The sequence below is a fragment of the Takifugu flavidus genome, chromosome 15 (assembly GCF_003711565.1).
Source record: "Takifugu flavidus isolate HTHZ2018 chromosome 15, ASM371156v2, whole genome shotgun sequence".
In the NCBI taxonomy this organism is placed as follows: Eukaryota; Metazoa; Chordata; class Actinopteri; order Tetraodontiformes; family Tetraodontidae; genus Takifugu; species Takifugu flavidus.
In genome coordinates, this window is record NC_079534.1 from 12,711,314 (window position 1) to 12,725,591 (window position 14,278).

Genomic DNA, 14,278 nt, shown 5'->3' on the forward strand with positions numbered 1-14,278 from the left:
CGGTCTGGACGGGCTGATAACGGCCGTGATTCATTGAAAACACAACGCTGATGAATGGAGGTAATGATTTTTGATGGTACCTTAAGAGGGTTCAGCGGAGCCCTGGAAAAAAAAATTGGCATGTTGGCCCATTCCAGGGATTTAAACCAGCAACCTTACAGTCAGAAGTTCTCATACCTCATCAGTTTGGTCAGCACTGTAATGGCTCCACATTTCCTCGCTGCCCAGGGTGTCCTTAAAATTTGATGTGGTAAATAAATACATGAAATGCTATAAAAATGAAAATGGAGAACATCATTGGAAAATAACAACATTAAACATGGAAATTGGACTATCCCATCTTATTTCCTGTAATCAGAATGAACAAAAAGGACGAGCATAATATGTAACTGCTCAATAGTGGTGTTTTTTATGATAGAATATTAAATATATGGCCAAGGAAAGTCCTTATCTTCCTGCACCATGTTATAAATATTACAACAGCATATAATCTCCCTGCTGTGACTTATTCATTAGCATCTTCTATAATTTTACCTTTTGCCCTGCAGGGTGAAAAACCCCGAGCAAAGACATTTCCTCGTAACTTTGCACTGTACATATTTACATCCCGCTGTTTTATTGGCCGAAAGGGCAAAGGTCACTGTGAAGGTCGACGAAGTGAGTCTGCGTGGGAGCGAAGGAAGCCAAGAAGGATGATGGGATGGAGAGGAAGAAGCGGAATGAGTTATGGTGGGAGGCCGTTATCCGACGCCACGCATGGGCAAGGCTGGTGTGCAATGTAGCATTGCAATTAGCAATAGCGCTTTATTATTAATAATGATAATAATAATTATTAGTCCAACAGAGTCCTCATTAAAATATCAATTGACTTGGGTTTCCTAATTCTGAAGAAAACACAATCATTTTTAACATTATCTTGCAGACAGACCCAAATATTCTTTTCAACACCACTGATATTCAACCTTTTATCCATTTTGTAAACACAAGCTTTATTTTGCTGTACATTTCACAGTTTTTTGTTCAGCAATTCTCTGCTTGTACTCAAGTGTGAGTATTGGGGGGGTTAAGCCCTGTTGTAGTAGCGCATACACACCTATACAAATACACACCTATAGGGGGTTCTTACCTGGGTCTCAAGAGCAAAAGGTGCTAATAAGTAACAGTGTTATATGGCCGTGTTAATGGTTAACGTGGGCCCTAGACACTGTGCCCCCGGCCCAGGCACCTGCAGCCCCTTTTACAGACATCATCCATGGAAAGAACAAATAGCCTGAATGCTTGATGGGAATATTAGTTTATCATAGCTATAAATCTGAGACATATTGATCAGTCAGCATTATTTCAGAATGATGAGTCAATCTTTTGTAGCTGCGATCTCGCTGTTAGTTCCATAAAGTCCCGGCGTGTCTGAATTTAACACCCAGTTCCTCCTCTCTGCCAGCTCTGCTCCGAGGGTCATATTAACAGAAGTGAATGCTATCGGTCCGCTCCGCTCCCCCACACGGCCTTCAGGCCGCGCACACAAGAAGATTTGACAAAAAGCCGCTGTCAAACTCTCGCAGCCATTTCTCTGCATTGTCTCACCGTGTCTACACACACACACACACACACACACACACGAGCCTGCACTGGCATGCACAGGTCCAAACAATAAAGCCTTATGCAAACGCACGGTTCCTCCTCCCTCGGCTCCAGATAAATACCAGCAGCATAAAAATCAAATTCGGGTCAGGATAACCTCGCGGTGACCCACGTGGAGCTGCTCCTCTCACCAGCTGGCCTGGGGTCTCATCTCAGCTGCCAGCTGTGCCAATTCGCACACACACACACACACAGATCGCTTGATCACACGGGCGCCACATTTCGGCCACGCACGCTTTTGTCGGGTGTGACGTCTTTTTTTTTAACGCCACCATTTTGTGACAAAACTGAATTGATCGGGTCTCAAAGTACGAGAGCTGGACCTGAACGTAATGGCAGTGACATCCAGAGTGCACATAGCGGTGTTAATGCTTCTCTATCCGGGCCGTTGGGGGTATGTGTGTGTGCACAATGCAAACAGAACCTTGTACCGGGGAGGCTAACCAGCAGCACTCGCTAGTGTAAAAAAATCTGGGCTAATGTCTATTTCTCTCACTAAATTGTTTTTTGATAAGGGAATATCTGAAGATAAGTGCTGTTGCTGTCCTATCTGAAAACCGGAAGCCAGTTCGATAAATCTCTCCTGTAATCTAATAGTGGCCTCGGGCAGTAGGCACCGTGGAGAGAATACTCCTTCCTGCACTGGGCTGGAGAACAGCGAAGTTATCTAACCTGTCGGCTTATAAAACACGAGGAGATCTTTAGGTTCATGGTAAAATGATTAGGACTCGCTCACACGGAGGCTTTGTTTTCTGTACCTGATGCAGGAGACATGATGACGCCGTCATATGGAAACAGCTTCAGTAACTTTCATATTAGCATTTTAAAAGGAGTTTGGAATAAACCTCAAAGATGTGTGTGAAATATGTAAAGATGCTCTGAAGAAGCTTTAGATTTTTGCATCATAAATATGCTCTTAGAATATATTTATAGATCCTACAGTAAATAACAATGGGCCCAAAACTGAACCCTGGGGTACACCTTTCTCTGTAAATGTTCTTTTTTTTTGAGGGGCGGGGGTGGGGGTATTTTTAAGACATACAGTTAAAGTGGTTGGCTAACAGAATGTGTTCCAGTTCATAAAAACACACTGTGGACGACTTTAAAAGGTCTGAAACGTCATTTTCCCGAGTTTTAAATCGAGTGACCGGTGATTTTTGTCACGTAATTCACTGATTTAGACACAAAAACACACAAAAAGGAATCAGAAATACTTCTATCACCCCCACCCCCCCTCCAGATCTTTTTCTAGGACAACAGTTGACTGGGGTCTCTCCCCCCCGGTGACCCCGGCTTCCAGAGGTTGGTGTTAAATAAACTTTGTCAGCCACCCAACGACCTCCAGCAGAGAGCTGTCTCTCTGCTCATCCTTGGCATTCCTCTACCACACCACCTCCCTGACCCACCTCCCCCCCCCCACCCCTCCCCTCCATCCGTCCATCGCCTCGTGTCCTGCTCTGTGTCCCAGCAGTCCATGCGAACGGCTGCTGTCTCCTGGGTTGGAGACAGCCTATCAGGGGCCTCACGTCATCCGTCTCCGAGGCCTGACTGACAGGTCGACCTCAGAGATTACCAGCTACTATCAGAGAAGGGGGTGGAGGTGTGTGTGTGTGTGTGTGTCCTCCTTAAGTGGACGCTCCTTTCTCTCTCCACAACACTGGTTGGAAACTGAACCTGCTTTGGGCTCCTGAAACACTGATGGGACTCTTTATCTGTCTGCTGATTGGTTACAAGGTCTGTGGGGACAGAACGCCACTCAGTTATCAACCGTCGTGGTTACCGTGGACACGGAGAGGAGAGAGAAACCTCACACCTTTGCTGTAAAACCTTTCAGCTGTCCACCAAAAGGGTTCCTGACAGGTAGCCTGCTATCACCGTGCAGATGCTGCGTTCCCAAGCTGCGAGACCTTCATTTTTGATTATTAACAGGACCAGAGGTCAGCGTCAGCAGTGGAAATGAAGACAATGAATATTCCTGAACATTCCGACAGGATGGTGCGATTAGAAATAAAGTTCCACGGGACTTCCGGCGTACCTGGCTGTGTAAATGAACACGTCTGGGTTGTTTTACGCAGTTTTGCAAGTCGAAGGAAACATTTAGGAATAAATCGGCCTCTCTGTAATCAGGTGTTTGCTGTTCTCTTCCCCGAGTCTTCCAGAAGCTTCGGGCCTTTCCTATTTATTTTAAAGAACATTCTTTTCTCTGCGCCAGGTGGTGTGAGACTGGCTAGCTCTCAAGCTCTCGCCACCCTTCTCTCCAGAACACGGAGCCCTGGGATATTTGTGTATCGTGTATTGATTTGGAGGTACAGCCCTCGGCTGTAAAACAAAGATAAAGAAGTTAGGCATTAACTACCTTTTCCAGGGGTCAGTCTGAGCTCATTTCACATAGCTGGAGCCCACATGGAAGGGCAAAAAGGGGGTAGAAAAACACACACACACCAAAATCCCTGTGATGGACTCTGAAATATTGATTTTTCTCTCTGAAAAAGGCTCTTTGCAGTCCCTGTTTCACTCCCAGTTCATTTCGGGCTGCTACATTCCTGTCTACTCCCCTCCAAGGTTACCGCCTGCCCCGGCAGTGGGCAGCACCTGTCAGATGTGCACTTGTTTTGTAACACGGCGTCGCCTCGAAAGGAGAGGGGGGGGGGGGGGAGGAACTCCGGCTCGGGGAGTCTCCTCCTTATCTCAGTTCGCAGGGATTAAAAAGAACTGAACTTTCTACTCACATGTGGCTTCGTCAGTGATCCCAAAAGCCAAACCCTCGTTTAGGGACCATCACCCGGCTCCACGGGTAGGTGGGGGCGGTCCTACACACACCGCCTTGTTTGTTTAGTGGAGAGCTAAATGTGATGAGGTTTGCACTTGTTGATCAAGGATCCCTGCCCCATTGTTCTACATACAGTCCTAAAAGTGGGGAATCCATCACCTCCCGAGAGCGTCAGCAGTCATTTCCATTGATCAAATGCTCGTATTGATTAACAAAAAAACAGCCAGACCCGAGCACACGTTCCTTATTAACGATGGCATTGTAACCATTTCACCCCCCCCACCACCTCCAACCATCAGTAATCTGTTCAATCTTTGCATGAAAAGCACTTGACAGTTTACTGCCCAGCCAAAGGTTGCACCTCTACAGTTTTATAGAATTATTAAGTAAGCAATTATGATAACCCACTGTTTTAAAGATAATGGGACGATAAGGTTCTGCCAAACACACTGTAGTTTGCCCTGATAGGGCCGATCTCACTGAGGAGGAAATCAATATCTGCTACACTCGGGCCTCTCAAAACCCTGAGTGTTTATTTTATCTGTTGAACATTTCAAGTTTTGCAGGATCCAATTAGTAACAACTCCTTTCTTTAAAAAAAATAGACCTTGCGGTTGAGATTGTAATGACCCCGCTCGGCTAATGGCATTTTATCAAAGCTCATAAACCTTGAATGACTATATATTGATAAAGGCTGTTTAAAGTGTCATTGGAACGATAACATTTGCACTGTAAATGTGGCTTTCAGCCTCTCATTCTGAAATAACAGGGACAAGCACCAAATGAGGCTGTAAACACCAGTTTAAGCGCGTAAATTAGCGACATAACAATGCAATTTGTTGCTAAAATTGTCTGCTTTTTTTAACAGATGAGATCAGTATCACAAAAATGCCCTAATGAAGTAAAAATCCAAAAAATAATGAAAGTGTATGTCAGGGTTTGTTTTGGTATGAGGATCTTATAGTGAAAACTCCTAAATAGAGGTTTTAGTTTCTTTATTGAACGTTAGCAAGCACAAGCAACAATCAGCCCCTGTGAGCGATATAGACGAGGGCTTTGACACTTTGCCCTGATCAATACCAATAAAGCAATCAGCGTGTGAGGATCCTATATGTTTTGAGGAGGGATCCGCGCTGCAGGACTTTATAGCTTTACTGTAGAGGTGGGGCTGATGTTTTCAGGAACGTCACCCATGGAAACGCAAAAATCACGTGTTCGTACAGCATTTTGGAAACTTTAAAGGCGAAGCTGTGACGCCACATCGGCGCCTGCTTGTTTTTTTGCGCTGAGAAGCAAAATGAAGCATTTATTAAATGGGTTGGCAGTTAAAAACAAAAAAAATGGAATCAATCTGTGAAGCTTTACACCAGCTCCACCTTACAGGCTCTTCTCTCTGCTCCTCCAAGTCTCCGTCCAGAGAGTCAGGCTGCACTTTGCCCGGTACAACCATAAACGGAGGTAATAAATGCAGCTGGACCTCTGAACTGGGTGATGAGAGAGAGACAGAGAGAGAGAGAGAGAGGACCTTCAGACAGCCAGAAGTCGATTTCGCCAACATGGAAGGAAAACCCAAATGGCCAAAACAGATGAAGAGTTGTATTTCGGCCCTCGTCTTTATCTGTGCAGGCTGAGAATTGATCGGCGCAAATAAACAATATATGATAAGAATGTGAAGCTTTGAGTGTTGGGCAACAAACACGTATCACATGGCGCTGAGGCATTAGTGGCATTTTCCAACTCATTTGTGTCGCCGTGCCAGAGCTTTAACTAAATTAGATTAAGATACTTTTTACTGTCATTTCACATACAGATGAACCCAAATACCGTTTCTCTCTCTAGCTTATCGTGCCGCAAGACGAAAATAGAAAAAAAACGAATAGAATAACATAAAATAGGGCAAAAATAAGGATGGATAAAGCTTTAAAAATTGTGCTTTAAAATTCAACAGTGATGAAATGCAAGCATGAACGCTGATGACATCACGTTATATTTGCTTTGGGTCATGAGAAGCAGCGACGGCGGAGGAAAGGACGGTCGTCTGCGCTAGAATGTACTGCCCCCTGCTGATGTTCCCTGGAAGCTGCACGCCTCCCATCACAGCCCCACCAGAACCGCGCGAAGAACCTCGTCATAACTTTCAGATCCTCTTCAAGGGCGGCGAGGACCCCCCCCCTCCCCACGGGACTCTGCTTCAGGCAGCAGATAGATGTTGCTCGCGTTGCTCAGTGATCACAGGGAAGGCTTACGGTCATTTTGGGGGGGCGGGGGAGGTTCTGATCATCGCTCACGCCGCTCTGCGGGGGGCACCATCCATCTCTATCTGCCTGCTACGCCAGGACACCATCACTTGCACTCCGCGGGGAGGCTGGTGGATTAGCTGACCCCCGGGGTGTGGGAGTAACAACCCCTGCAGTCCCGTCAGCAAATGCCGCAGCGCAGCGGAGCAGCCGAACATGGCAGGCGAGGCGGTCGGGGAGCCTCTCCAGGCTCCGGGGAGATAGCGGCGTCTCCAGCGCCCCGACACTCAGTCGCCGTGATGGACAGGCGGCCTGCGCCAGACGGTCGGTGCTCCAAGAGTCTGCACAGCTTCCTCCTCATCTTTAATGGCTCAGTGAATCGATGATTCTCATGTATATGAAAATATAGATGTTAAATATTGCTGGGAAAGAAAAAAAAACATTCCTTAAAAGCCAAATACGGTCCAAATCCAACTTGATGCGTGACTAACCAACACCACAAATATCTGACCATATTTTTCAAACTGATTTTGGTGAAGTATATAAGAGGACATAGATTTAAAGTATCAGGTGTGGCAAATGTTAACCCAGGTAGAGCACCCTTTTAGTTCTATCGTCTTCATTGCACTGTAGACGAGATGTGCCGTATCACTACGGCAACAGCCAGATGACAAAGCTCGGCTTGATTAATAATTAAAACGCGTCAGACGGTAAGTTCTTTCTTTCGAGGGTTTACAATCCACAATTCTGACTACTTTAATCCAGTTTTAGCACAGAACTCCCTGCACTGCTTCACACATAACAGATCATCACATTTCAGACAGCTCGAGAAAGGAGATGACTTATGACCACCCACATGGTCCAGGCAGATGTTGGACAGGTAGCACGAGCGCTACAGGTACCCGAATCCGAGATGACAGATTGATGAATGTGTCAGTGGAAGCAGCAGCTGTGTGTGAGGAAATCCCCAAGATGTCCAGGTTATGAACGATCTAATCAGTGATCCCGGACAGAAACGGCCATCCCTGGCGCCGTGGAACAGCCCCCGCTGTAACGCTGCCCGCTGGAGCAGATTCTCTGTGCTATTTTTCTTCTTCCCACTCTGCGATTAGCATAGCTGACCTATCGCACGCTGGTGCCGAGCCATTATTAGGTGTTAGCATTTTCAATTACCTCACACCTCCCATCCCGGCCACCCCGTCTCCTCTGTAAGGCAGACGCTGCACAGCAGGAGAAAAGCAACAAAATGCTAATTAGCCACCCCATCTGAGCTCCTCTTGAAAAAACAGACCCAGTAAAGAGCATCCCACTGTTCATCAGGAACTTTATTTCAGCTATATGGTTGTTTTAAAAGCACTTATTAGCAATACAGACCGAACAGTTTCCATGATAGCTGAACGATGAAACATTCATGCCAAAGAAACGACTACATATACTCTTCCAAAAAGACAGTTACAAGTATTGAAAATAAAGTACAAAACAGTTTTCCCCCCCCCACGACAATTGAAACAGGGCAACACTACTGTAAAGCATATTAGTGCTTCTCACATTAAGTGTTATCAGCAAAACTGGAATCAAGGGGAAAAAACATCCACCACCGAGTCTCTACATGGTCGAGCCTCTTTCGAAAGGGCAAAAAGGCAAGTTTTGCCTCTAAAATCCAGCAGCTTTCCTCCCAAATAAAGCATTTTCGACAATGAAAGGTCTGGTTTAAAATTCGATAAACAGACTTTCTGAGAACGACGTGAGAGAAAATGCTTCTACCGATGGCTGCTTAAGAAAAAGGAAGAAGAAAAACATTAATAATCAACATCTCGACGTTCACAAGTGTTTTGAGGCTACGCGTCTGGAGGGTGGAGAAACCTACATGGATGCTATCCTTGGGCCGTAATAAAAAATCATTTATCCTACATTTTCATCTTTGTGTCCTAATAGATTGTAAAGGAAAAAAAATGAAAATAAAGTTACATTAAAAAGGAATAGAGTCATCCCTATATTTTCTCCTAATATGATAGATTTTTGGAAACAAACGTGTCATTGGTATCAAATGCGCGATAATTGGGGGAAAAAAGAAATCCGATGAAAACCAACAAGTCTGTACAGCCGAATATTAATTTCCGACACAATCGTTTGCGTTTGATTGAGATTTTTTTGTGCCCAGAAGCGCCACATGTTTGTGTTTGTCCTGAAATGGGCAGCAGAGAAGCAGAGGCTGTTGCGACATTGTTCTTGGAGAACAACTTACGGGTGTGGTGGCCTAGCTGGCACTTACACAACCCTCTTTTCTTTTCTTTTTTTTTTAAATAATGACCTCATCTGGGCTTCTCGGGACTGTGCAGAAACCAGCCTTCACCCCAACTTGTGCAAAACTTCAACAGCGAAAACAGTCAGCACACAGCGTGTCACAAGAGCAGAACGGAACACACTCACGAAGCAATAAACCTTTGACTTGTGCAAACGTTTAGGTCACAAACTTGCATTTGATACAGCGAGATCCAGGTCGGGTTCTCCCGAAATCAACGCGTGCGCGCACGTGACTCAGAAAGACGGTGAAAGTTCGCCGCCGCCTGGCGCCCGACCGCAACAGAGGGACGAGAATTTCACAGAGAAAAGTAACGGGCTGAACTCTGCGTCACCTCGGCGCAAATCCGCTGTGAAGCAGAGAAAGAATAAACAGGTGAGTAACATTTGTCCCCGCGGCCAAAACCCGACCGCGGAAGTCTCACGCGTCGAATAAAGACGGTGGAAACGACAGCGAGGGGGAGAGCGATTAGGGGGGGAAGCAGAGGTGATCAAAGTGTCTTTGCGGGCGCAGCTCGGCCGCGCTGATGTGAGTCCGTGCATCTTTTTCCTCGCCCGGTAACAGAAAATCCATCAGAACAGAAGAAAAGCATTGTGGTGTTGCGTAAGACACCTGAGGACGCCCTTGGCTGGCTGACCGGACGGCATCAGGATGGTCGGGCAGCGGCAGCTCGTGCGGTTGTGTCTCTGCGGGAGCGGTTGCCGAGGGACAGGAAGGGGGGGGGGGAGGCGAGGAGGCGTCTAGTACAGGAGGATTCTGCGCTCGATGGCTTTGCGGCAGATGGGACACTCGCTCATCCGGTCCCCGCACAGCTGGCAGGTGCCGTGGCCGCACATGAAGATCATGTTCTTCAGCCGGTCCAGACACACGGGACACATGGTCTGCAGGCGGACGGAGAGCAGCGGTGGGCATTTGGGCATCGGCACGGACAAAACGACGGCGCGTGAAGGCCTCACCTGCTCTTTGATGTCCTGAAGCTGCTGCTGGAGCTTCTGCACGTCGGCGTTCACATTCGTGTTGTCCTTGTCTCTTTGTAAAGCTGGGATGTTTCCGCTGGCTGCGTTGGCACGACAACAAAAGAAACAGCGCAGGAGGGGGGGGGGACAGTCATTCAGTTACCAGCCTAAAAAAACATTAACCGTTTCTCCAGTGGCCACATCAAACCTTACCTCCTCATAAAGATAAAATATACTGCCAATTAAAGTGGAACGCAGCAGCGCCAGCGTTGTGAAACGGGTCGATAGCGGAGATATTTTCAAAACCAGCACGGATCATGAATGCTGCACTATTTTACTGTAGTTGTGCAGTCACAACATTTATAACCATGGGGATAAAGATGTTTTGAGTGCAGGCTGTGACCTATAAAAGGTGATTTAATGGTTGCGTAGTTTGACATGGGAGGCGCCCTAAACTCTGACCCAAACAAACCCGGCGGCGGCCTCTGCTGTTGCCTCTCAGTCAGTACGTGCACATGCGCAGCTTTATCAGAACAGAATGATTCCTTGACCCAGTTTAAAATCCAAACTCGGATAATTGACGGGATCACATCCCCCTCCTCGACACTAGGGGGCGATACGTGTATTTCAGCAGGTTAATACGGCTCCTTTTCCAACTTGTTACTTTACATATTATACAGATGGAGTCGGGCGGCAGGCTGGCATTTAGAACATCAGGAAAAAAGCACAGTCATAAAGATTCATTATATATGTGTTTCTCATTGTGCAGAACAGATACATGCTAATCCTCGTTGCCTTCTTCTTCTGAGACCGGCTCAATTTGAAATCTGGGTGTCTTAGTTGGATAAGGAGAATGCCATAATTAGTCGGACTAATGTGTTTACATGCACTTCAGGTGTTCAGTTACAGTCGGATTAAAGCAATATTTCGCTTTTGGTCAAGAAAGCATCATTTTCATAGCCACGCAAACCCCTCCTGTTGTTCCGAGATCCAGAATTTGTCTTTGAGCACCTTCCACCAATGATACAAACCAAAGCAAATCAAAACCCAAAGGAAACGTTGCACTTATGTCCTTTTCTTATACTGTAAGAACAAATAATGTGTAGATTATGAATCTATGCAATGATAATAGAGAAAGGGGGTGGGTTAAGGGAAGGGGTGGGGCCAGGGCAGCATTGTTGGGATTATAGATTCATACTTACACCAACTTAGTGCCAGATTGTTGGGCTGGAGAAGATCCTGCGATCCTCCTGCCATAGTGTTAGAGCTCCCTGCTGGGAATAACCAGTCACATTGTTATAGCAGGGGCTGTCCTCACCAGTCCAACAGCTGGACGGAGGACCCAAACTACTCCCTGAATGTTCTGAGGGAGGTTCAGTGCAAGAATTTGAACAGAACATTAGGGAATCTGAAAGAGTACTCCGGTAAATCGTAGGAAATGGAGTAGAAACGGAAAAGGGAAAGTCATTCATCTTTGCCTGGGACATGCTGAACTCTGACATCTACACAGGTTACAGTTAGAGATGCATAGTGAAATTAAATAGAATAGAAACATGAATTTCATGCACTGCATTTACTTTCTAGAAGACAACAACAGTTGAGGTTACTGGATGGAGGGAAAGGAGAAGATTTTTGCTGCCCCTTGCATGAGTGTATGTGTGTGGGTCTGTGTTGTCGGAGGAAAGGTTCAAATTAAAACGGGCTTAAAATAAAAGCAGTGAAAAGTTTGTTGGCCTTTTAACATCAACGAAGGAAAGAATGGGAATAAACAAGTGGCGTAATAGAAATAAGGGGCAATAAAAATAATGATCACTTTGGAAACGTAAGATGGACGGAAATGGGAACAAAAGTACGAAGTCAATCATTTTAGGTGTTTAGTTTGTTTTTAAAGGTATAAATCTCAACATGACTGGTCTCTTGTAGAGACAAAGCAGGGCCTGGTTTATGAAGCTACTGCTGCTTTCACCAGTTTCAAAGCATCACAAGCGGAGGAAAGGCGGGTGCATCCGAAATCTCTGCAAAGATTTAACTTATACGCTGACAAAGAAATCAAAAGTGTAAGCAAGGCAGCGACAAAGCAGAAGAAAAACATGGATTAGAGGAAAGGCGCAAAAAGGAGGACGGGCCTAAAGAAAAACTAAGTGCAGAAACAAAAGGAAAGAAAAAATCCACTCACTAATGCCACCATTATCATCATCATCATCATCATCATCATCATCATCAGCGGCATCATCCTCCATACCTTTCCCTCCACAGCAAAGAACAAAAGGAGTGCGGCGTTCCACCACAGCCCGGCACTGTACGCACTTCTTCATGAGGCTGGCACAGTCTGGTCAAATCAAAACCCAATTCCGTTAGTCCGGATCCAGGTGTTATCCAGGTGTTGCTGCTTTAATGGCGCAAGACTTACTCTCACAAGCGCACATGTGACCACAGGGCTGGAACAACACGGCTGCCTTTTTGTCAGAGCAGACGACGCACTCCTCGATCTGAAACAAAGTAAACAATTCCATCGGCGGGTTGACCTTTTGACCCCGGAGTAAAGAGAGCCGCGGGGCGTCTCGGTACCTTAGTTCTCGACTGGACCTGATCTTTGCAGATGAGACACTTCTTCACGCGGGGGGAGCAGAGGGAACAGGTAGCGATGTGTCCGCAGGGCCCGAACAACGTGTCTCTCTTCATGTCAGAACACACCATGCACTCCTCCAGCGACTCGATGTTGCTGTTCAGAGACGGGCTGCGGGTGCCCACCTGGCCACTGCACCGTTAAGAGCGAAACAACAGTGGGTGTGTGAGAGCAGGAAGGACGGAAAATGACAGACTGGCGGAAAACAAGCGAGACAGCAGGAGCTGAACAAACTGACCAGAGAGGAACAAGAGGAACGTCATTACTCTTCCCGAGGTGGTGCCTCCGTTCTTTTGGTTTACTCATAGGTGGTTATAAATGAAATTAGTTTAAATTGAACGTCCATTTTTCAGCTCAAACATCAGAGGGTTTGATATAAAGATTAAATAAACAAAACAAGTCAATATTATTTCTCCTGACGCAGTGAATAGAGGAACTTCTAATCCACTGTTATTATTGGGCTGTTCAGGTGCTCTCCAGCGTTCATTATTCCGTTAAAGGGACCACTCATCGTGCTCCAGCTTTAAATTCATCAGACATTGGAATAGGATTGATTTTTCAATCCCACCTCTGGCAAGAAAGCCAATTGGTGTGATTTTCTTTTAATAAATTGCAAAATGTCAAATGATTCCTTCAGGGGACGTTTACCTGCTCTTCTCTTTGTGGCATTTGGCCAGAGCCTTGCAGAGGCTGGGGTCAGGACACAAGTCTAGAGGGGACTGTCCCTTTTTGTTACGAATGGTCAAGTCTGCTCCGTTGGCTGCCAGGAAGCACGCGATGGATGCTGCGCTCTTTTTTTCTGCCCCCTGGGTGCCCAGGCCCATGATTAACTGCAGTAAGGCAGACATGAATAATAAAAAAAAACATTAGCGATACATTCAGAGTTTAACTTTTAAAGCTTGGAATGGAAAACAGTAGTCTAATGAATCTCTAATGAATCTCTTTGAAGAGTAAGTACATCTCGTAATAGTTGCGTGAATTGCGTCAGATAATTAAGCTGCATCTTTCTGCCGTTTGAAGAAATGTAGCCTAACTCATTAGCAATTAGCTAATTGAACAGCTTTGGTAACAACACGTTATCGTAAAACAAAGAAGGATAAAGCAGTTTTAACAGATTTTTATTATGTTGCTTTAAGGAACCCTAAAGTAAAATGCTCTTAAAATGTGAGTGATAACAGGTCTACCTACCGTGTTCTTGGAGGGTTCCCAGGGCTCCAGCTTGCTGACATCTTGCATATCTTGGAGTTGTCGCAACTGGGACAGTGTGTGGTGACGCAGTGCCTCGTGAAGCGGCGTGTCTCCGTCCTTGTCCTGCACGTCAAGCTTGGCTTCTGCCCGCACCAGGAGCTGGTGAGAGAAACAAAATGAAATCAAGATGCAAAAATTGAATCAGCAATAGTACTCAAACCATTCGGGGCTAAAAATGCTGATGCTGTACTGGAGATAGTGCTACGAATGACCCGCATGGCACGGTACACGCCAATAATGTGGTGCATTTCTCAATGCGTCCACAAGATGGCAACGTAGCAATCTCAACCTAACAATACGCCAATTTACAGGAGACTCTGCCTTGGAGAGTCTTTTTTCTTTTACAGTATCAATGAGAAGCAAAACTGACTGTAAATTAGATGAGAGAAAATTCTAACGAGTTACTCCCCTTTGGTATAACACAGAAAGAAACACCGAGGGAAAGATTGTGAAATTTTAGTCAAGATGAAGGTTGAAAATGTTGAAAGCGATGATAAA

General features: G+C 45.8%; 1 protein-coding gene across 6 annotated transcripts in view; it reads right to left on the minus strand.

Moving 5' to 3' along the window:
• Positions 1 to 7,955: 7,955 nt before the first annotated feature.
• The window catches only part of mib1 (MIB E3 ubiquitin protein ligase 1), a 34,607-nt gene continuing 28,284 nt past the window's right edge, over positions 7,956 to 14,278 (minus strand). Inside the window, exons 15-22 of one of the 6 annotated variants that reach the window (XM_057056102.1) lie at positions 13,721 to 13,879; positions 13,181 to 13,362; positions 12,475 to 12,664; positions 12,317 to 12,395; positions 12,149 to 12,235; positions 11,109 to 11,177; positions 9,907 to 10,007; positions 7,956 to 9,831 (exon numbers count right to left, since the gene is read on the minus strand). In XM_057056102.1, the coding sequence (XP_056912082.1) occupies positions 9,691 to 9,831; positions 9,907 to 10,007; positions 11,109 to 11,177; positions 12,149 to 12,235; positions 12,317 to 12,395; positions 12,475 to 12,664; positions 13,181 to 13,362; positions 13,721 to 13,879 (1,008 nt within the window). In that variant the 3' untranslated portion in view covers positions 7,956 to 9,690. Of the gene's footprint in view, positions 9,832 to 9,906; positions 10,008 to 11,108; positions 11,181 to 12,082; positions 12,236 to 12,316; positions 12,396 to 12,474; positions 12,665 to 13,180; positions 13,363 to 13,720; positions 13,880 to 14,278 lie in introns of all 6 variants that reach the window. The other 5 variants (XM_057056101.1, XM_057056100.1, XM_057056099.1 and 2 more) reach the window with 5 other exon arrangements.